The 21,343-nt window shown below is 38.2% G+C and overlaps 1 protein-coding gene across 6 annotated transcripts in view; it reads left to right on the top strand.

Moving 5' to 3' along the window:
- The window catches only part of zdhhc23b (zinc finger DHHC-type palmitoyltransferase 23b), a 47,842-nt gene extending 27,402 nt beyond the window's left edge, over positions 1-20,440 (top strand). For 5 of the 6 annotated variants that reach the window (XM_069890001.1, XM_069890004.1, XM_069890000.1 and 2 more), the window contains 3 exons: positions 5,471-6,169; positions 6,855-7,022; positions 18,590-20,440. In XM_069890001.1, coding sequence (XP_069746102.1) covers positions 5,471-6,169; positions 6,855-7,022; positions 18,590-18,857 — 1,135 coding nt within the window. In that variant the 3' untranslated portion in view covers positions 18,858-20,440. The remainder of the gene's footprint in view (positions 1-5,470; positions 6,170-6,854; positions 7,023-18,589) is intronic. The other variant, XM_069890005.1, reaches the window with a different exon arrangement.
- The last annotated feature ends 903 nt before the right edge of the window (positions 20,441-21,343 follow it).

The raw sequence follows: 21,343 nt of genomic DNA on the forward strand, positions 1-21,343 counted from the left end.
TTCATGCTGTTTGGTTATGTATACATATACAATCTTTTTGGAAGAAAATTCAGTCGTTTTTAGAATATCTGTATAAGATTGAAATAGTTTTAGATCCAACAGTATTTTTATTGGGTAGTTTGCAACCTCTGAAAGGCTTGGGATTAGTATATTTAGCTTTATCTGTAGCGAAAAAATGTATTGCCAGTACGTGGAAAGATACAAATATGATTGAAATTAATAGATGGCATAATGAGATGAAATATTATTTAATAATCAAAAAAATTACGTATGTTTCGCATGGTGATAATTTTTTTATTAATAAGTGTCTGTTATACTCAAATATACATATTAAAATCTAATCAATATAAATTGAAATGTAAATATTCTGAGTATAACTTTTTAAATATTTCTTTTTTCTTTTTTATGGCTCTTAAGAGAGTTGGCTGAAATGGGGGCTTCTTTGTTTTTTCTTTTATATATAAAAACATTCATGTTCATGTTTAATTGCTGTATATGTCATTATTTGTTTTTGAACGAATAAAAGTTTTTTTTTAAAATAGTTGGCACCCTTTCTTTGAGATGAGATTGGTAAATTAAGTTGAATGATCACAATGACTGTCTCTTGTAAATCATCTTCAAATAATTTGTGTGGAACCCATAACAAGTGTCCAATTTTTTGAAGGATCACTGGCAGAACATCGTTTCAGTTTAGCTTTAAACTTCCTTTACCAGCCAACCTTGTCTTGTATACGTGAAATCACATGCCAATGTGCCTCATTGAACTTGTAGGACACAATGCCAACACTTTTTTTTTCCTTTCCTCTTCTGTTTTTGGGGGATAAAGTTTGTAAGAGAACATTGTTTCTGGCTTTTTTTTTAATATGTAGCATAGTGGAGGTTTTATTTTGTGCTGTAAAACTTCAAAACCCAATATTGTAACAGGAATAGAGCTATTGCTTTACCTTTGGAGCCCAACATTCAAACAAATGCCACCAATCTCATTTGCAGTTTTAATTGATGTGAGATTCTCTCCCTTTTGGATAATAAGTTCCACATTTCCACTGCCTCTGTATGGGGAAAAAATGGAATGTTTTCATCTGCATGGCCTGTCCCTTATTTATGATTAGGATATAAATGACATCTTTACATTGGTCAGTCAGAATAAGAATTTATTGTCATGAACATGTCATGAAATTAGTTGAATCCCTTAATACTGTATGTTTAAATAAAACATCCAGTCTAAAATCTGCAAGAAAATTCTAGTCTCATTCTTGAACAGGTTCAACAGTAAAATCCAAACAATAGAGTTTCCAGTTTCTGAAAGTAGTTTGTGGGTCTCAGCGGGAGTGCCTGCAAGCTGACTTCCTCTTCTGTGATAGTTCGTCTTATCTGACTGGAAATCTTCTCTTCCGGAGTGGGGGGGGGGGGGGGGGGGTGGTAGAAAAAATATTCTCTTACAAACATTATCCTACTGAAACCAAATATACTTAGACACACAAGTGAGAGGAGGAAATCTTTGACCAACCTTCAGCCACAGTGTTAAACTTTACGATCTGTGAGTTTGATGTGATTGGTGAAAATGGAGAATGCAAACGCATATAAACTGATCCTATCCAGGGAGAGAATGTATTTGCTAAGTATGAAGTGATGACAGACCAGGGGTGGGCAACCTTTTTTAAAAAAAAACCTCACAGTCCACTTTTAGTATTCCCTATGCCATAAGTGCTCTGTGATTAGTAAGGGATTGCTTAAGGTGATATCTGCTCATTACATATGTCCATCTGTTATGAGTTCAGTGAACCCCGTATACCAGCAGCAATAGAAATACACCAAAGCAATGGTTCTTTAAACAAAATTAGTTTAATTCTCTGAGTATAGAACAAGATCAACACTTAACTTATCAACACTGTTATTTACACAATCCCTCCCCCAAACTAAATTGTGTAATGTGTTTTCAAGAAAGTCCTTTTTACTGGTCAATCTTCTTCTGTCCACATTTCCAAGGCTACAGTTTCCGGTAATCTTCAATCCTGTACACAGAATCAAACAGACATTACATTCAAGCAAACTTCAGTGCTTAGAATTACCAGGCAGGAAAATTGTGGAGGGTTACAGAGAGATGGTTGTTGCTTGTTGGACACCCCAAACAGGAGTGTCTTCTGGAAGAAACTTGTCTTCTTTCCAGGTTCTTCTCAGAGTTCCTCTCCTCTTCGCCACTCTGGGAAAACTAGCCGCCACTCCTGATTTCCTCAGAGAGAGTGCACTCAGGCTGCCATATTAGAATTCTGCCCAGTCTTGAAAAAGGAGCCTTTTTAGCAACTCGTTGATGGGCACTATTGGTAGCCCCAATAATGATGCAGACAGAAGACTGAGGGGAACGATAGGCTTTATTGAGCTAGAGCAGGGGTGTCAAACTCAAATTCACAGAGGGCCAAAATTAAAAACTTGGACTAAGTCGTGGGCCAAACTAAATATTTATTGAAAATTTTCAACAACATCTGCATGTTTTCTCTTCTTTCAACATACGTAATGTTAAACTTTTTCTTATTAAAATAAATGTTTAATAATAGTTTTGGTTAAACTCTTTCCATGAGAAGCATTAACAAATGAGAAATAAAATATTCAATAAATAATATTTCTCTATTGCCTTTAAGCTCCTTTTAAATGTTTTTTTTTCCATAAGCCAACAAGTCAAAAAAATAACAACTTGCTTCAATGAAAATCCAATCTTTCAACTATGAACAGTCCAAAGTTAACCAAAGAAAATATTAATCCAAGCTTAGCTTGCTACACTGTGATTTACTCTGATGCACCTGGGTCTAAACCATATACTTGGCATCTCTTCTTAGATGCAAGTTCATCAAACTCTGGGGTCAGAGTTTTCCTCCCACCTCTCTTGAAAGGTCCTGTTTTCTGTCTTTCGTTTGGCCATTTTTCGTAAGGGGTTTATTACATGTGAGTTGGGCGACAGGTCACAGATGCTAATGAAAGTAAAGAGAGGAGGTGGGGGCGATTAGCGTGCTGACGGGCCGGCGCCAATGCATTTGCAAAGCATTCTGGGATTTATAGTATTAGCTGTATATGGCGCGGCGGCCAGCTCTAATACATATTTGATATGATCTTGCGGGCCAAATGTAATTATATCACGGGCCAAATTTGGCTCGCGGGCCTGAGTTTGACAACTGTGAGCTAGAGACTGCTGGCCTGGGTCCAGGCTAGGAAAATGAGCGGGAAGGAGAGGGAACTCGACCTTTATGGCTCGGAGTCACATGGGCAGGACTGAGGGAGGAGCTAAAGCAGGGAGACACCTGGAGGGTGGGGCAGCCAGTGCATACAGTCATATCACCACACTCCTGTCCAGCCTTTTCTCAGACTGCCTCCTGCTAACTCCTTCGCTCTCATTCTCTGCCCCTCCCCTCCTAATGTTCTAGGCACTTTTTTTTGGTTTCATTTTGCAAATGTTGCAATTTGCAGGCTTTACAAAAAACACATGGCCCCCTTAGCTCACAAATGCTTCAGTTTCTGGGGTGTGCTTGCAAATGTTACTAAAGCCCAGAACCTTCTGTTTGTACCTGGCCTTGGAACTTTGCAAGGCACTGTTCTGTCTGTAAAATGCATGGAGCCTAACAGCCAAACCAATTTAATCCCTTTTATAAGCATATATTTAATTAATCCATTGAGTCACACATCCTAAATAGACATTCCTTCAAGCGAGGATCTACCCATATAATCACTGTTTTAATCATACCTGATTGACTTGTTATGTGCACGGTTTCATAACTCCAAAGGGATAGGCTAATGGCAATTTTTCTCAAGCAAAATATTTCAGTAAAAATTGGGTCTAGAGCAGAGATTCTCAGCCTTCCCACTCACATGCCACCTTAAGTAATCCCTTACTAATCACAGCACTGATGGCATAGGAATTGCTTAATGTTTAAAAACAAAAAGATTACCCACCTGATGATAGACCATCAGGATATGGAGCTTGTTGCTGGAAGCTATCTATCTGGTTGTGAAAGTGGATGGAGAGGATAATGTTATTATGGAATCACATGATAGGGGATGAGATTACATAGCTTGTATCTAGGATCTGGAGACCTGGATGGTGTGTTTCCCAACTGAGGACCGGATGAAGCACATTAAGAATTGAAAGAAGATTAGATAGCGAGAGAGTGTAGCTGCTCACCAGAGGCTTAATCGAACCAGCTCAGAAAGTTCCAAGTGACGTCATGATGACACAACACACGAGGTTTTCAAAAGCTGCCGGTTTCTGCTTGAGTCAACAACTTGTACTGAACTTCGGCTCGACTACGTCTGATCATTTTCTTGTTCTTCATTTCGAACTGTGACACAGTGGCTACATTGGTGACCCAAGAGTGATATTGGATTATGGCCACACAAAATCTGGGCCAATATTTTTGAACTTTTTACCAGCAGGTACATTAAAAAAAAAACCTTAAATTCTCTTCAAATCACTGATTACTGTTGAGCACAAAGGATCCACTGGTAAGGAGACTCCACATTTAATGCATATCTGGTTGCAGCAGACATTTCTCTCAGTTGACAGTGTAATGACAATGAACAGAGATGGGCTCTGGCGACAACAGAATTTGGTTGGTGCAAAACCTTAGGTGAGTAAAGATGTATTTAAATTAAGGCAGTTGGAACTTTAGTAGGACATAAATTAGACTATTTAACTATTTAGAACTCAAAAATATTCTTGTAATTTTTGAAAATTACTTTGGACAAGAATTCTCTTGTAATCCAATGAAACCTCCATGCTATATCAAACCTCTTCTCACAGCAATATTAGATTCTTCCACCCTGCACACAGCAACTTTCAGATGCTCCAATCGGGAAAGAGGAGGATCAGAGCCATCGCCACCAGGCTGAGAAACAGCTTCTTCCCATGGGCAGTGAGAATGCTGATCGAGCAAAGGAACTGCTCACACTAACTATCCGAGACTTGTGCTCTATACGTATTGTCTGTATGTTATGTCTGGTTGTGTGTCTGCATGTTTTGCACCGAGGACCGGAGAACACTGTTGGGTCAGGTTGTACTTCTGTAATCAGATGACAATAAACTAGACTTCATTTGATTAGATGTCCTGTTTAACAATATTATGAAATACTGTGAATATCTAATACTATCTTTTGTATTTAATATCTCTCTTTAATGTATAACTATTACAGTTTTTTCTTTACAAAGTACCAGTTTGACTAGCAAGTAAGAATTTCACTGAATATGTACATTGTGTTCCCTAAGCTCATTATCATTTAATCAAAAAGTCCATGAAATCCATCGAAATGTGCAACATCTTGATTCTCCATCATATTCCCTTCTTTGCCAGATGGTTTCCACGGGCTTTGAAGGATCTGTGCTTCCATTGCTTTTTTGTGAATTTTTTCACTTTATGATGTTTTACGTTCTTTCAAATGAGGGAAATAAATGTTTTGAAATAATTCCAATATCTTGCCTCACTTTCAGGTGTTTGAAAGGAAAATCCATCAGTGCGCAGAATATCGAACGAGCGTTGGACACCATTTATGATCGACTGCGGGTTCCTTGGTTGTTGGGGACTGGTGCCAAGAAGATCGACGTCACAATTCTACCGCCTCTTATTTTCCTCCCGATCTTCCTACATGTTGCCGCCCTTCATTTCTTTTTGGCACTTGTCATTTTGACATCCTTGCCGATATTGGTTCTCTGGTACTATTATGTCACTCACCAGAAGAAAGGGCACACACTATTTTTTCTCAGTTTGGGTCTCTTTTCTCTGGGTTACATGTACTACCTATTTGTGACTGAAATAATGCCTCGAGGCACCATAGATTCTGTACACTTGACTGTGCTCACGAGTGGTTTGGTCCTGACACTAGTGAGTTTAGCACAAGCGAAGAAGGACCCAGGCTACCTCAGGGCAGACAATGAAACTGTTGCAATCAAAGATGCTCAAAGCAATAGTGTTTCATCACACAATGCAAGTGGCACCTGCCACATTCAGCCTGTGGGCTGGGACACACCATCAAAACTAAATCATTATGGTCATAATGGCAAGCTGCAAATGGATCAAAATGAATTCAAAAAGGACTGGTGTGCAGTATGCAAGATTTTAAGAACACCTCGTTCAGGACATTGTCGAATATGCACGTCATGTGTACAAAGGCTAGACCATCACTGTGTTTGGTAGGTGAACTATTGATTACATAATGGTTTTGCATTTGCCTTGGGGTACCTTAGATTGAAGGGAATGTGGAATGACCGTAGGCAGGTAAATAAGGACTGCTATTGGTAGTAAAATGTCTTTAAGGAGTGATATCTATGAAGGGGTGGGGGAAGGTTTATGTAATTTGTAGCTCTTCTGCAGGAATCTTCAGGAAGTGATTGTTCAGTGAAACAACTGCTGTGGAGTTCCACCATTCTCACCAATAATCAGGCAAAGTTTTTTTTGCTTCATCCTCTCACCCTTCTTCAAAGCTGAAGCCTTGTGTAGTGGAAATTTGTCATCCCTTCCTGCCCTGATAGCATCTTGTCTGGGATCATTGAAAAGGATTGTGAATGCAAATATTAAATTTCCCAAAGTCTTTGATACCAGTTGTAATATTTCTTTGGATATTAAACTTACAAGCCTGTGACTTGGGGCAGAACTGGGCATGTTGATACAAGTAGTCTGGTCTGATCTGTTGTGTTAATAGTTTGATGTGGGATATTTTTGACTTTCGTTAACATTTCCAGTTGAACAGTTATTTTTGTAGAAAATATGTGACATTTATCATTTACAGCTGGGAGAAATCAGTCCAGCTTAGATTGCATGAAGTTTGACTCCCAACCATTTTTATTTATATATATATATATCTTGTTCTGTTTCCAGGATTAACAGTTGTGTAGGTCAAGGCAATCATCGTGCATTTATTCTGACCCTGTTTCTTTTCCTCCTCACCTCCCTGTATGGAATTAGTCTGACACTGAGCACTGTATGCAGGGGACAAATCATTTTCACAGCTTTATTCTACTGTCCTGGAGTCTACAAAGAACACAGGTAAGAAAATGGACTCTCACTTCTTGATTGAACAGAACTAATTTCGATTGGTTCTCTTAAATTTGTATAGGAAATGTGGATGTTTGACATTTTGTTTCACAAGATTATCATGGTGACTGCTGTGTTTGATGGAGGGACTTCAACCTGTTTGATTTCATTCTTCCAGAATGAGAATGCACTTGTTTTACAAAGTTCAACAGCTATTTTTGGTTTGGGGCAGCACGGTTGATGTAGCGATTAGCACAACACTGTTACAGCGCCAGCAATAGTGACCAGGGTTCAAATCCCATGCTGTCTGTAAGGAGTTTGCACATTCTCCCCGTGTCTGTGTGGGTTTTCCTGGCGGCTTCTGTTTCCTCCCACCATTTTAAACATACTGGGGGTGTAGGTTAATTGGGCCAAAAGGGCTAGTTATCATGCTGTATGTCTAAATTTTAAATAAATAAATATATATTTTTTTCTTTGAACTGTTGGATTCCATGGCCTGATTTCACCATCTCTCAAACCATTCTAGCTATTAATGATTTTTTGAGCTAATCATCTTTGTATGAAGTAAGTGGATAATTTCAAATGCAAATTAGTTGGATTTCTTGCAAAAATATTGTATAGTTTCAAGTAAGCTCCTGATTTAAAAAAAAAACATATAATTGATAGTTTTCACTCCATGTCTTGCCTGCTAATGAATTAATTGTCTTTGCTATGGATTGCCAGAACCTCCATTATTGTAACGCTCAGTTACCAGGTGTTTTTGTGGATGGGGAAGGAAAGATTTTCAAGTATTCCTGATTGTAATTTGATTATTGCTTAGTTCTTATTGCAGCCAGTAGACAATGGAGCAATTGCTATTAATGGGCTATTAAAGTGAACAGCTCATGATTTCTGGATATTGCTGCATTAGTGTCTATAAGGAGTTTGTATGTTTTCCCCGTGTCTGCGAGGGTTTCTCCGGGGGCTCCAGTTTCTTCCCACTATATAAAACGTACCAGGTGTGTAGGTTAATTGGGTGTAAATTGGACGGCATGGACTCATGGACTGAAATAACAGTGCTGTATATAAGATCACCCCTGATGAAGTATACTTGCTGCTTACCTTTACACCTGCTAAGTTAGCATTGGTTTGATCATTATCGACACAATTAGTTTTAGACAGTTTACCATGACAACTCTACATGTATTTTGAAATTATTTTTGTGTATTGTTTCAATTTCTTTTCAACCTTTGAAAGATTCATGTTTTGATCTGAGTGTTTGTAACCTGGGTAGACCACAAAATCACTGCTTTTCTGTGTGGTAAAGTGGGCTGAAAAATGTAATTATATATAATCAAGCATTGCCAGCCTAGTAGGCTGACAAAAACTGATGCAGCCTTCCTGAAATAACATTGCTAAATATAGCCTAATATAGATCTATGCAAAGTAGAGACACTTGAAATGTGCATTATGGCGACTTGTTGCAGTGATTAATACATTTTTTCATCACCGGCAGGAGACAAAAGGCCTTTACTGTATTCTCTAGCACTTTGCCATACTGGAGGGCTTTTAGCATCTACTAGGTATGATTTGTGAGATGGGGAATATTCTTCATTCTTGGACAACAGTGGCATCGAACAAGTTGCTGGGAGAGAGCACCATCAAGCAATAGTCGTACCTGTTTCAGTCCAAGATGTGGTTAACTCTGGAGAAAAATTCGTTTATAAAAAAAAAAAGCCTTGAAGCACCAGAAAATTTAAATTTTACCACACTTCTCTTCACTTAAAATGGCGATACTTAAATTGGCCACAAAATATTAATTGTTTGTGTCGATTGAGTTTCAAAGTTCACTAGTGCTACTTTCCTCAATGTGGCTTTCCTATGAGAACAATCCCCATCTCACAAGATCCATGTATCCCTCCGTGGATCTCACAAAGCCACAATGAGTGAGATTTCTGCTCCAGACGCTCTATGGGGTTGTTCCCTGGCACATGTAATTTCTCTGTGCTAGATAAAGGTGAATACTACTGCTGTTTAATCTGTAAATCACGCAAGCATCATCACACACTACTCAATGCAAAGGAGGACTCTATTTCTCTAGTATACTTTGGAAAACCCTGATCACAAAGCACAGTGAAATTATGAGCAAATATTACTGTGCCTAATTGGATATGAGTGTCCAGGATCCTGGAATAGCACCCCAGGATGATCAACACCTGGCCCGAACTGCCAATAAGCTTAATATCTCATACATTGCAGCTCATTCACTGTGAGGCTGGAGTCCTCTAGTATGACTTACCTGCTAAAACCTGTGGACTGGGCCAGAGAATGATCATCCGACATGGCCGAGAGTGCTACTACTGAAGTGTGAAAGACGCGTCAATGTGCAAATTTTATCTTCTAATAAGTCTTGTCAATTTATCACTCAAGCCAATTAATCTGCCATTAAACCTGGTAGACTGTTGTAACATTGTGGACTAGGAACAGATATGTAGGAGTTGGGATAACTACTTCTAGGGATTGTACATGTAAAACTATCAAAGATGTTGTCTAATCAATCCAGTTGGCACTGACTACAGTGGGTTGAGAACCACTGGTGCGCCACAGCGTGTTTCCATGTGGATCTTTAAAAATGTTAAATAAAATGCTTAAACTAGGGAAACATGTGTTTCTTAAAGAGCTGCTTTTGACTTGAAAATGTTGCTCAGTCATTGCCACTAGTGGGCCTTGAAATGTTAGGCCGGAAGCCAGGTGGACCTTAGACCAAAAAGGTTGAGAGCTATTTGTTTTTGGTAAAATGGAAAATAATTATTAAATGTATGCAAGGATCATATCTTGGGGTGGGGGGGTGGGGGGGGGGGGGAAGAAGGTGATGTAAATGTGTGAGATATATGCAGCCTGAGAACAGAAAAAATGGACTGAGACCCCAACCAAAAAAAACAAAATCATACAGTGCAGCTTCTCAAATATTGGAAGTTCAAATATCATGCCTGCTTTATCACAGCTTAAACCCATTGACTCTAATCACCACATTCTTGCTAGCTGTGACAGTGGTTATCTAGCCTCTCAGCTAGAATTCCTTGTCCAAACATATCTGCCTTTCTACCTCTTGACCCCTTAAAAACTACCCATTTGACCAAACTTTGGCTGTTCATCCTAAAATCTTGTTCAGAGCCATTATATGAAATAATGGCCTGGAAACTGTGCGTGGTTCATTACAAAGTGATAACAAATTGGAATTGCAGTTACTCAGCATGTTCGATCTTGTGAGCTGCCTCAACGTCTATCGCCCCACAGCACTAACATCTACTGTGATTAAATACTTTGAGAGGTTGATCGTAGCCAGAATTAGCTTGTACCCAATTAAAAATCTGGACCCACTGCAGTTCACCGACAGCCACAATCACTCCACAGCAGGTGCATTATCACTGGCTCTCCACTCAGCTGTGGATCACCCTCAAAAACAGCAGCTCATATGGCCGCTCTCCATCGACTGCAGCTTAGCCATCAACACAGTTGCTGATCAACAAGCTCCAAACTCTGGGTCTCTACAGCCCCCCCCCCCTGCAACTGGATCCTTGACTTCCTCATCGGAAGACCATATTCAGTACAAATTGGAAACAATGTCGTCTCCTCACTGATTATCAGCATCTTCTCTCTCTTTGGCTTGGCTTCGCAGATGAAGATTTATGGAGGGGTAATGTCCATGTCAGCTGCAGGCTCGTTTGTGGCTGACAAGTCCGATGCAGGACAGGCAGACACGGTTACAAGGGAAAATTGGTTGGTTGGGGTTGGGTTTTTCCTCCTTTGCCTTTTGTCAGTGAGGTGGGCTCTGCAGTCTTCTTCAAAGGAGGTTGCTGCCCGCCAAACTGTGAGGCGCCAAGATGCACGGTTTGAGGCGATATCAGCCCACTGGCGGTGGTCAATGTGGCAGGCACCAAGAGATTTCTTTAGGCAATCCTTGTACCTTTTCTTTGGTGCACCTCTGTCACAGTGGCCAGTGGAGAGCTCGCCATATAACACGATCTTGGGAAAGCGATGATCCTCCATTCTGGAGACGTGACCCACCTAGCGCAGTTGGATCTTCAGCAGCGTGGATTCGATGCTGTCGGCCTCTGCCATCTCGTGTACTTCGCTGTTACCAGCATAGGCACATGTCAAAGGATCTGTGCGTACATCCAAGACAATGTGGCCAGGCACAATTCCAACGCTATCTACAAATCTGCCGATGACACCATAGTTGTTGGCAGAATCACAAACAGCAACGAGGAAGCGTGCAGGAGGGAGATAGATCAGCTCATTGAGTAGTGTCATGCCAACAGTCTTGCACTCAACATTGGCAAACCCAAGAAGTTGATTGTGGACTTCAGGAGGAAGTTAGGAGAACATGATCCATTCCTTGTCAAAGGCTCAGTAGTGGAGAGGGTTAATAACTTCAAATTCCTGGATGTCAGCATCTCTGAGGATCTATCCTAGAGTCTCCATATTGATGCAATCATGAAGAAGGTTCAACAGTGGCTATACTTAGTGAGGTGTTTGAGGGGTCACCAAGGACTCTCAAAAACTTCTACAGGTGCACTGTGGAGAGCATTCTGGCTGGTTGCATCACTGGTACAGAGATGGCAACGTTCAGGACAAAACTCCAGAGGGTTGTTAACTCGGCCTGCAACAACACAGGCATCAGACTTTACTCCATTGAGGACATCTACACGAGGTGGCATCTTAACAAAGCAGTCTCTATCCTCAAGGACCCCCACCACCCAGGCCATGGCCTCTTCACTCTGCTACCATTGGGAAAACGGTACAGGAACCTAAAGACAGGGATTCAGCAGCACAAGGACAGCTTCTTCCCTGCTGCCATCACATTCCTGAATGATTTTATTTTTTTATTTTTTTTATTTTTCACACTATAGATCACATTATTCAAGATATACACATTTCTCCTTTCAAATATATACAGTGTTGTTTTCTACCCCCCTCCCTCCTCCCCTCCATCCATTCAAAACTCTGAGTCCAAGATACATCAAACCCATCAAACAATGTTGTCACTCAACATTAATGAACAAAAACTTCCACTGAGTCAATTCTTTCCATTCTCTTTTCCTTTTGTCATTTTAGGTGATAGATGTCCCGGTAGGTTTTCTCTATTATACTCCATGTACGGCTCCCATATTTGTTCAAATAATGTTATATTATTTCTTAAACTATATGTTATTTTTTCTAATGGAATACATTTATTCATTTCTATATACCATTGCTATATTTTCAAATTATCTTCTAATTTCCAGTTTGACATAATACATTTTTTTGCTACAGCTAGGGCTATCTTAACAAATCTTTTTTGTACACCCTCCAAATCAAGTCCAAATTCTTTATTTTTTATGTTACTTAGGAGGAAGATCTCTGGGTTTTTTGGTATATTGCTTTCTGTAATTTTATTTAATATCTGATTTAGATCTTCCCAAAATATTTTCACCTTTTCACAAGTCTAGATTGCATGAATTGTTTTCGTTGTAAAAAAGAAATAGGAACAACATCTGTCAGATACTGTTGGATCCCATTTATTTAACTTTTGAGGAGTGATATATAACCTATGTATCCAATTATATTGTATCATACGTAATCTCGTATTTATTGTATTTCTCATAGTTCCTAAACATAACCTCTCCCATGTTTCCTTTTTTATCTTTATGTTTAGATCTTGTTCCCACTTTTGTTTAGTTTTATCATTTATTTCCTCATTCTCCTTTTCTTGTAATTTGATATACATGTTTGTAATAAATTTTTTGATTATCATTATGTCTGTAATTAGATATTCAAAATTGCTTCCTTCAGGTAACTTCAGACTACTTCCCAATTTATCCTTTAAATAGGATTTCAATTGGTAATATGCCAGCACTGTATCTTAACTTATATTATATTTATCCTTCATTTGTTCAAAGGATAATAATTTATTCCCCGAAAAACAATTTTCTATTCTTTTAATCCCTTTTTCCTCCCATTCTCTAAAAGACAGGTTATCTACCGTAAAAGGGATTAGCTGATTTTGCGTCAGTATTAGTTTTGATAATTGGTAGTTTGTTTTATTTCTTTCTACATGAATCTTCTTCCAAATATTGAGTAGATGATGTAATACTGGAGAACTCCTACGTTGTACCAATTTTTCATCCCATTTATATATGTGTTCAAGTATCTTTTACCCTATTTTGTCTAGCTCTAATCTAGTCCAATCTGGCTTTTCTTTTGTTTGGTAAAAATCTGATAGATATCTTAATTGTGCGGCTCTATAATAATTTTTAAAATTTGGCAGTTGTAAGCCTCCTTGTCTATACCATTCTGTTAATTTATCTAGTGCTATCCGCGGTTTCCCCCCTTTCCATAAAAATGTCCTTATTATTTTCTTTAACTCCTTAAAGAATTTTTCTGTCAAGTGTATTGGCAGTGCCTGAAATAGGTATTGTATCCTTGGAAAAATGTTCATTTTAATACAGTTTATCCTTCCTATTAGTGTTAATGGTAAGTCTTTCCAATGCTCTAAATCTTCCTGTATTTTTTTCATTAGTGGATAATAATTAAGTTTATATAGATGGCTGAGGTTTTTATTTATTTGTATACCTAGGTATCGTATTGTTTGCATTTGCCATCTAAACGGTGATTCTTTCTTGAATTTTGAGAAATCCGCATTATTCATTGGCATTGCTTCACTTTTATTTGCATTAATCTTGTATCCCGACACTTCTCCATACTCCTTCAATTTCTTATGTAATTCTTATATTGATGTTTCTGGTTCCGTTAGGTATACTATAACATCATCTGCGAATAAACTGATTTTGTATTCCTTGCCTTTTATTTTTATCCCTTTTATTTTATTTTCTGTTCTTATCAGTTCTGCAAGTGGTTCTATGGCTAACGCGAACAATAAGGGCGATAGTGGGCATCCCTGTCTTGTTGATCTGCTTAAGTTAAAATGTTTTGATACATATCCATTTACTGTCACTCTTGCCAATGACCCCTTATATAATGCTTTAATCCAATTAATATATTTCTCTGGTAAACTAAATTTTTGTAGTACCTTGAATAAATAATTCCATTCTACTCTGTCAAAGGCCTTCTCTGCGTCTAAAGCAACCGCTACTGTTGGAGTTTTATTTCCTTCTACTGCATGAATTAAATTAATAAACTTACAAATATTATCTGTTGTTCGTCTTTTTTTTATGAATCCAGTTTGGTCTAGACTTACTATTTTTGGTACATAATCAGCTAATCTGTTTGCTAATAATTTAGCTATTATCTTGTAATCTGTGTTAAGTAGAGATATTGGTCGATATGATGCTGGTGCAAGTGGATCTTTCCCTGCCTTTGGTATTACTGTAATTAATGCTCTTTTGCACGAATCTGGTAAGCTTTGTGTTTTATCAATCTGGTTGATTACTTCCAGGAGGGGAGGAATTAATAAATCTTTAAATGTTTTATAGAATTCTATTGGAGACCATCCTCTCCTGGAGTTTTATTATTCGGCAGATTTTTTATTGTCTCTTGTATTTCTACTATTTCAAATGGTTCTATTAATTTATTTTGTTCCTCTGTTTGTAATTTCGGTAGTTCAATTTTAGTTAAGAATTCATCTATTTTGCCTTCTTTCCCTTCGTTTTCAGTTTGGTATAATTGTTCGTAGAATTCTCTGAAATTTTCATTAATTTCCGTTGGATTATATGTGAACTGTTTGTCTTTTTTCCTTGATGCCAATACCATTCTTTTAGTTTGTTCTGTCTTAAGCTGCCACACTAGAATTTTGTGCGTTTTTTCTCCTAGTTCGTAATATTTCTGCTTTGTCTTCATTATGTTCTTCTCCACCTTATATGTTTGAAATGTTTCATATTTTATTTTTTTATCTACCAATTCCCTTTTAGTAGTGTCTTCCTTCCTTGCTAATTCTTTCTCTATATTTGCTATTTCCTTTTCCAACTGTTCTGTTTCCTGATTGTAATCCTTCTTCATCTTAGTTACGTAACTTATTATTTGCCCTCTGATGAACGCTTTCATTGCATCCCATAATATAAACTTATCCTTCACTGATTCCGTATTTATTTCAAAATACATTTTAATTTGTCTTTCTATGAATTCTCTAAAATCCTGTCTTTTAAGTAGCATGGGGTTTAATCTCCATCTATACATTTTTGGAGGGATATCCTCTAACTCTATTGTCAATAACAAGGGTGAATGGTCCGATAATATTCTAGCTTTATATTCTGTTTTCCTAACTCTGTCTTGTATACAAGCTGATAACAAAAATAAGTCTATTCTTGAGTATGTTTTATGTCTAGCCGAGTAATATGAATATTCCTTTTCATTTGGGTGTTGTTTCCTCCATATATCCAAAAGTTGCATTTCTTCTATCGATTTAATTATAAATTTGGTTACTTTATTCTTTCTGTTAATTTTTTTCCCGGTTTTATCTATGGTTGAATCCAAATTGAGATTGAAATCCCCTCCTATTAATATATTCCCTTGCGTATCTGCTATCTTCAGAAAAATATCCTGCATAAATTTCTGATCTTCTTCATTAGGCGAATATATATTAAGTAAATTCCAAAACTCCGAATATATCTGACATTTTATCATTACATATCTTCCTGCTGGATCTATTATTTCCTCTTCTATTTTAATTGGTACATTTTTACTGATTAATATAGCCACTCCTCTAGCTTTTGAGTTATATGACGCTGCCGTTACATGTCCTATCCAATCTCTCTTTAATTTCTTGTGCTCCACTTCAGTTAAGTGTGTTTCTTGCACAAATGCAATATCATTTTTTTCTTTTTTCAGTAAATTTAGCAGTTTCTTCCTTTTGATTTGGTTATGTATTCCATTAATATTTAAAGTCATATAGTTTAATGTAGCCATTTTATACTTTGTTTATCTTTCCCTTCCGTTTCCTCATCATCACCTTTCCTTCTCATCCATTTCTGCTTTCTTTCTTTGAACAGTTTATAAGACAACATTTTTAACACATCAAACATTCCCCTTATTCTCCTACCTAATATTTCTTTAACCCCATTGTCCCCACCCCTTCCTGAGTTGCCCATTATCCCTTGTCGGGCAACCACATCACCCCTCTCCATTTGGATTTGCGAATTCACTCGCAAGCGTCAACTGATTTTGCAGTGACCGTAATTTCTCCCTACCCAGCCCCCCCCAGAAAAGATTTCAATTTTTATATACAACAAAGGTCACTCTCTAAATTCCCTCTTTACTCCTCTCTTCCCCTTTTTTCCCTCATTAATTCTTCTCTATACACTATATATTTTTTAAATGCACATACACTTATGTAATATATGTATTATATATATATAGACTTATACACACGTCTTTTTAGTTCGCAGTCTTTTGTACTCTCGTTACACGTCTTCATCTCTCAGTCTATTTTGTAATTGATCTGCAAATTTTCGTGCTTCCTCTGGATCCGAGAATAGTCTGTTTTGCTGTCCTGGAATAAATATTTTCAATACCGCTGGATGCTTTAGTATAAATTTATACCCTTTCTTCCATAAAATTGCCTTTGCTGTATTGAACTCCTTTCTCTTCTTCAGGAGTTCAAAACTTATATCTGGATAAATAAAAATTTTTTGCCCTTTGTACTCCAGTGGCTTGTTGTCCTCTCTTACTTTCTCCATTGTTTTCTCCAGTACCTTTTCTCTTGTAGTATATCTTAGGAATTTTACTAAAATGGATCTTGGCTTTTGTTGTGGTTGTGGTTTAAAGGCTAATGCTCTATGTGCCCTTTCTATTTCCATTTCTTGCTGTAGTTCTGGACATCCTAAGATCCTGGGGATCCAATCTTTTATAAACTCTCTCACATTCTTGCCTTCTTCATCTTCCTTAAGGCCCACTATCTTTATATTATTTCTTCTGTAATAATTTTCCATTATATCTATTTTCTGAGCTAACAGCTCTTGTGTCTCTTTAACTTTTTTATTAGATTCTTCTAATTTCTTTTTTAAGTCCTCTACCTCCATTTCTACTGCTGCTTCTCGTTCTTCCACCTTGTCCATTCTTTTTCCTATTTCTGATATGGTCATATCTATTTTATTCACTTTCTCTTCTGTACTGTTTATTCTTCTTCTTAAATCACTAAATTCTTGTGCTTGCCATTCTTTAAATGAATCCATGTATTCTTTAATAAGAGAAAATATATCCATTGTCTTGCCTTTCCTTTCTTCTTCCATTTCACTGTACTCTTCCTCTTCTTCTTCCTCTGGGTTGGCCATCTGTTGTTTCTTTGTTTTCTTTTTCTTCTCTTCTTTCTTGTTTTCATTGTCTTCTATGTTCTCCTCTTGCTGCTGCTGTTCTGTAGCTGTCATTGCCGGCTGTGGAGATCGACTCCCCAGCTGGTTGCCCCTCCCATCGGTGTGTTTTTTTGCATGCGCGATGCGCATGCACACTTTTACTCGGCTCAGCGAGCCATTTTTGTAGTCCACTTTCTACCGACCTGAGGGAGCAGGCTTCTCTCTCCACCGCGGGCCTCTTCGAACAGGTAAGGCCTTCTCCTTCTTCTTCCGTTGTCTTCTCTTCCTCTCTTCTTACCATTGGTTTCGACTTTTCTTTTTTCGTCGCCATCTTCTTTCCACCTTTATATTCACTTTACTTTAATTTTTATTTTTGTGCCTTTGTGCTTTCCTTTATTTTTTTCAACTTTTCTGGAGAGGGCTGGAGTTCACCGTCCGGCCACTACTCCATCACGTGACTTCCCATTCCTGAATGATTAAGGAACCAAAGACGCTGCCTTACTTGGACTTTTCATGCACTATTTTTATTATAAGGTGGTTTATGTGAATGTTTGCAATGTGATGCTGCTCTCAAAACAATGAACTTTGTGACTTGTTCATGACAATAAATTCTGATTCTTTTCCTTTCTAATTTATTAATTCATGGTTGTTGTTTGCCTAGCATTATTGTTTGAACTCCTGGTATGAATGGAGCATATTTTTGTTTAAGGTCAGTTGGAGAATAGGTAGAGTGGTAAGAATGGCTTTTGTGAATTTGAAATTTTGAGAGAAATTGCTTGTTACTCCAGATAAGAGCTTGGGTAATACATTTATGTGGATAGAGTAGTAATTAAATGAGAAGACAACATTGTGTGAAGGCTGCAACCAGGGGGTTATTAAATTATAGGAAAAACACAGAAATTCTAGAGGAACTCAGCAGGTCTCACAGCGTCCATTGAAGGTAAAGATATATTACCGATGTTTCGGGCCTGAGCCCTTCTTCAAGGTATGGGAAGAAGCAGGCAGTACCTGAATAAAAGAAACAGCAGGAGGAAGAGAATAGACCCACAGCCAAAAGGTAATAATTAGCTGTGGAGAAGAGACCAGGAAGAAAGGTGAGAATTGATAGAGGGGTTTGGCTGTATGAATGCAGAGCAGAGGTAAAGGAAAAATGTTTTCTTGAACTGTTGGAAAATATTCTTGTGTTTAAATGTATTTAAGTATTGTGCCTACATTCTGAAATGTACATAACTGTTGTAATAACCAACCTTGCACCTAAGTATTTTGCTGCAATATATCTGCAATGTTGTGAATTCTGTTTTATTTATTTCCCAGTACTGCACTGTCATTCACCTGCGTGTGGTATTGCACAATCGTCACTGCAGGAATGGGTTATCTCTTCTTCATCCAACTCATTAACATCAGTTGCAACATCACAGAACGAGAAACGCGCCTTGCTTTGAGAGACAAAACTGGAGACAAATATCTCTGTGGGCTAATCATAAAAACTGATGAGTACAACCGAGGGTTAATTAACAACTGGAAAGAATTCCTTCAACTTCAGCCTAATCCTCCAAAGCCAAGATTTGAAGATCTAGTGTAATGTTTCTAAATTATTTTAATCTTGTTGAATTGTAGATTCTGTACACACTGACCCAATATGTCTGATTGTTTAACGTACTTGAACAAAATCGTAGTCTTTGACAAGAGTCAATAGCAAGTGTAGAAAATAATGTTGCATTTCTCTGCACATTGAGTTTTAAACATTTTCCTTGGGATCTTTATATAGGGAGGAGTTCACATTCAAGGTGTGAGATATACAATATATCTACAAATGATTTCATTTTGTAACAATAAAATCCAAGTTGGTTCAACTTTAGTTATCGTATATTTTGGTATATGACAACTGGCATATGTCAACCCCCAATTTTTGGGCTGTCCGGGCCTCCCAGGAACAACTCCAAAATGTTTTAAAGCCCCCAATTGCCAGTAATAAAGCTGAAAATTAAACCTTGGCCTATCAAACAACAACCACGACAGCCCATGGAGCTGGAGTGGCGACATTGTGCTCCAGGCGGGAGTGGAAACCTCAGCCTACCAGGCAGCAGTGGCAATGGCCCACGGAGCTGGAGTGCCAACATTGTGCACCTGGTAGGAGCAGGAACCTCGGCCTACAAGGCAGAAGTGGTGACGGCGACCTCAGGGTCTCAGGTAGGAGCAGTGCCCAGCAGTGGGCACTTCCAGCATCAACTTATACGCTGAATTGACATCAATCTGGTTTATTTTGGTGAATTTAAGGACTCAGAAGTATATCCGGAATATCAATCAGCCCCTCGTTTTTGAGAATTTCTTTAGGGTTTCACGGCTCAACTTGTACGCCGAAATATACGGTATGTAACAAATTACTTTTTAAAAAAATCAGTGTTGCTGAAATTACTGGGAGAACCCAGCAAAAAGATGGTTGTTGATATGACTTTATGACAATGATCCATGGAGTTAGGAAAAGGAATGCAACTCGTAAGGATTTATAAATTAATAAAGCTATTGATGAAAATTGAGATTTTTAAAATGTATTTTTTCTCCAGATGTGAGTGTGGATGGGAAGTAATTTATCTGCAGTAATAATCATTTACAATTTAGCAATGGACTTCAACAAGTATGTTATGAGCAAATTGGTACGAATGCTGCCTTGTGTTGACCTCATTGGTGGTCTTGATTTTGTAGAAACTGAGCGACTGACTACTTGCAGCTGTGCAATAAACGGTATGGTTGAAGGTCGTTTGCATGATACCGGTTTAGAAGTTTTGCAGGATTTGAATGGTAGGTTGTGTCATTTTATGGGATTGGGTAAATGCACATAACACTGCATACTCTGGGAATCTGAAATAAAAAACCGAATTTCAGATTAGGCAGGCATCTGTGAGGACAGCAAAATAAAATGCTGGGTGCTGTGAAGGTTTGAAAGGATATCAACTGGAAATGTTGATGTTTCTTTTTTGACTGCTGCTGCTTGAATAGTTTAATGTTTCCAGCATTTCTTAATTTATATAAATATTTGCATAAAAGCAAAGAATAATTTGTAAAGTCAAAGGTCATGTTTGCTGTTAAATAGCTAAAGTATTTTAAATTAGTTATATTCACAGAACATAACATTGAATGTTAAAGTAGTAAATTTGAGCTACCTTAATATTGGAGCGCTCACACCCCTAACGTCGAGGTACTCGAGATGGCAGAGGTCGACAGCATCGAGTCCACGCTGCTGAAGATCCAGCTGCGCTGGATGGGTCACGTCTCCAGAATGGAGGACCATCGCCTTCCCAAGATCGTATTATATGGCGAGCTCTCCACTGGCCACCGTGACAGAGGTGCACCAAAGAAAAGGTACAAGGACTGCCTAAAGAAATCTCTTGGTGCCTGCCACATTGACCACCGCCAGTGGGCTGATAACGCCTCAAACCGTGCATCTTGGCGCCTCACAGTTTGGCGGGCAGCAGCCTCCTTTGAAGAAGACCGCAGAGCCCACCTCACTGACAAAAGGCAAAGGAGGAAAAACCCAACACCCAACCCCAACCAACCAATTTTCCCTTGCAACCGCTGCAATCGTGTCTGCCTGTCCCGCATCGGACTGGTCAGCCACAAACGAGCCTGCAGCTGACGTGGACTTTTTTACCCCCTCCATAAATCTTCGTCCGCGAAGCCAAGCCAAAGAAAAATATTGAGGTGTATGGTCAGTCTTCTAACTTGAAGTTGCCATAACCTTTTTGCTAGACGTGACCGAATTCTAACCTTCAGAAACAATTTTAACTAACAGCACACTTTAAAACGTTCATTTGAAAAAGAGCACAGTATGGTTGTTGTGCAGTTAGAGTGTAGAAATTGAGATTTCCATGACAATTTTTTGGATATGAGGTAATACAGTTGTAATTTCTGATTAAATGCTGCTTAAAATTTTGTTTTTGATCATTGCAAAATCTCAAACCAGGGTAGTACTTTAAAAATGGTTGGTTATTCGAGCTTTACTGATTTTCTAAATGTTAATTATCGTTTCTTGTATGCTTTGGTCTCCTTTTTTCCACTTTTCTGGTGGTA

Source organism: Narcine bancroftii, chromosome 7 (genome assembly GCF_036971445.1).
Source record: "Narcine bancroftii isolate sNarBan1 chromosome 7, sNarBan1.hap1, whole genome shotgun sequence".
NCBI classification, from domain to species: domain Eukaryota; kingdom Metazoa; phylum Chordata; class Chondrichthyes; order Torpediniformes; family Narcinidae; genus Narcine; species Narcine bancroftii.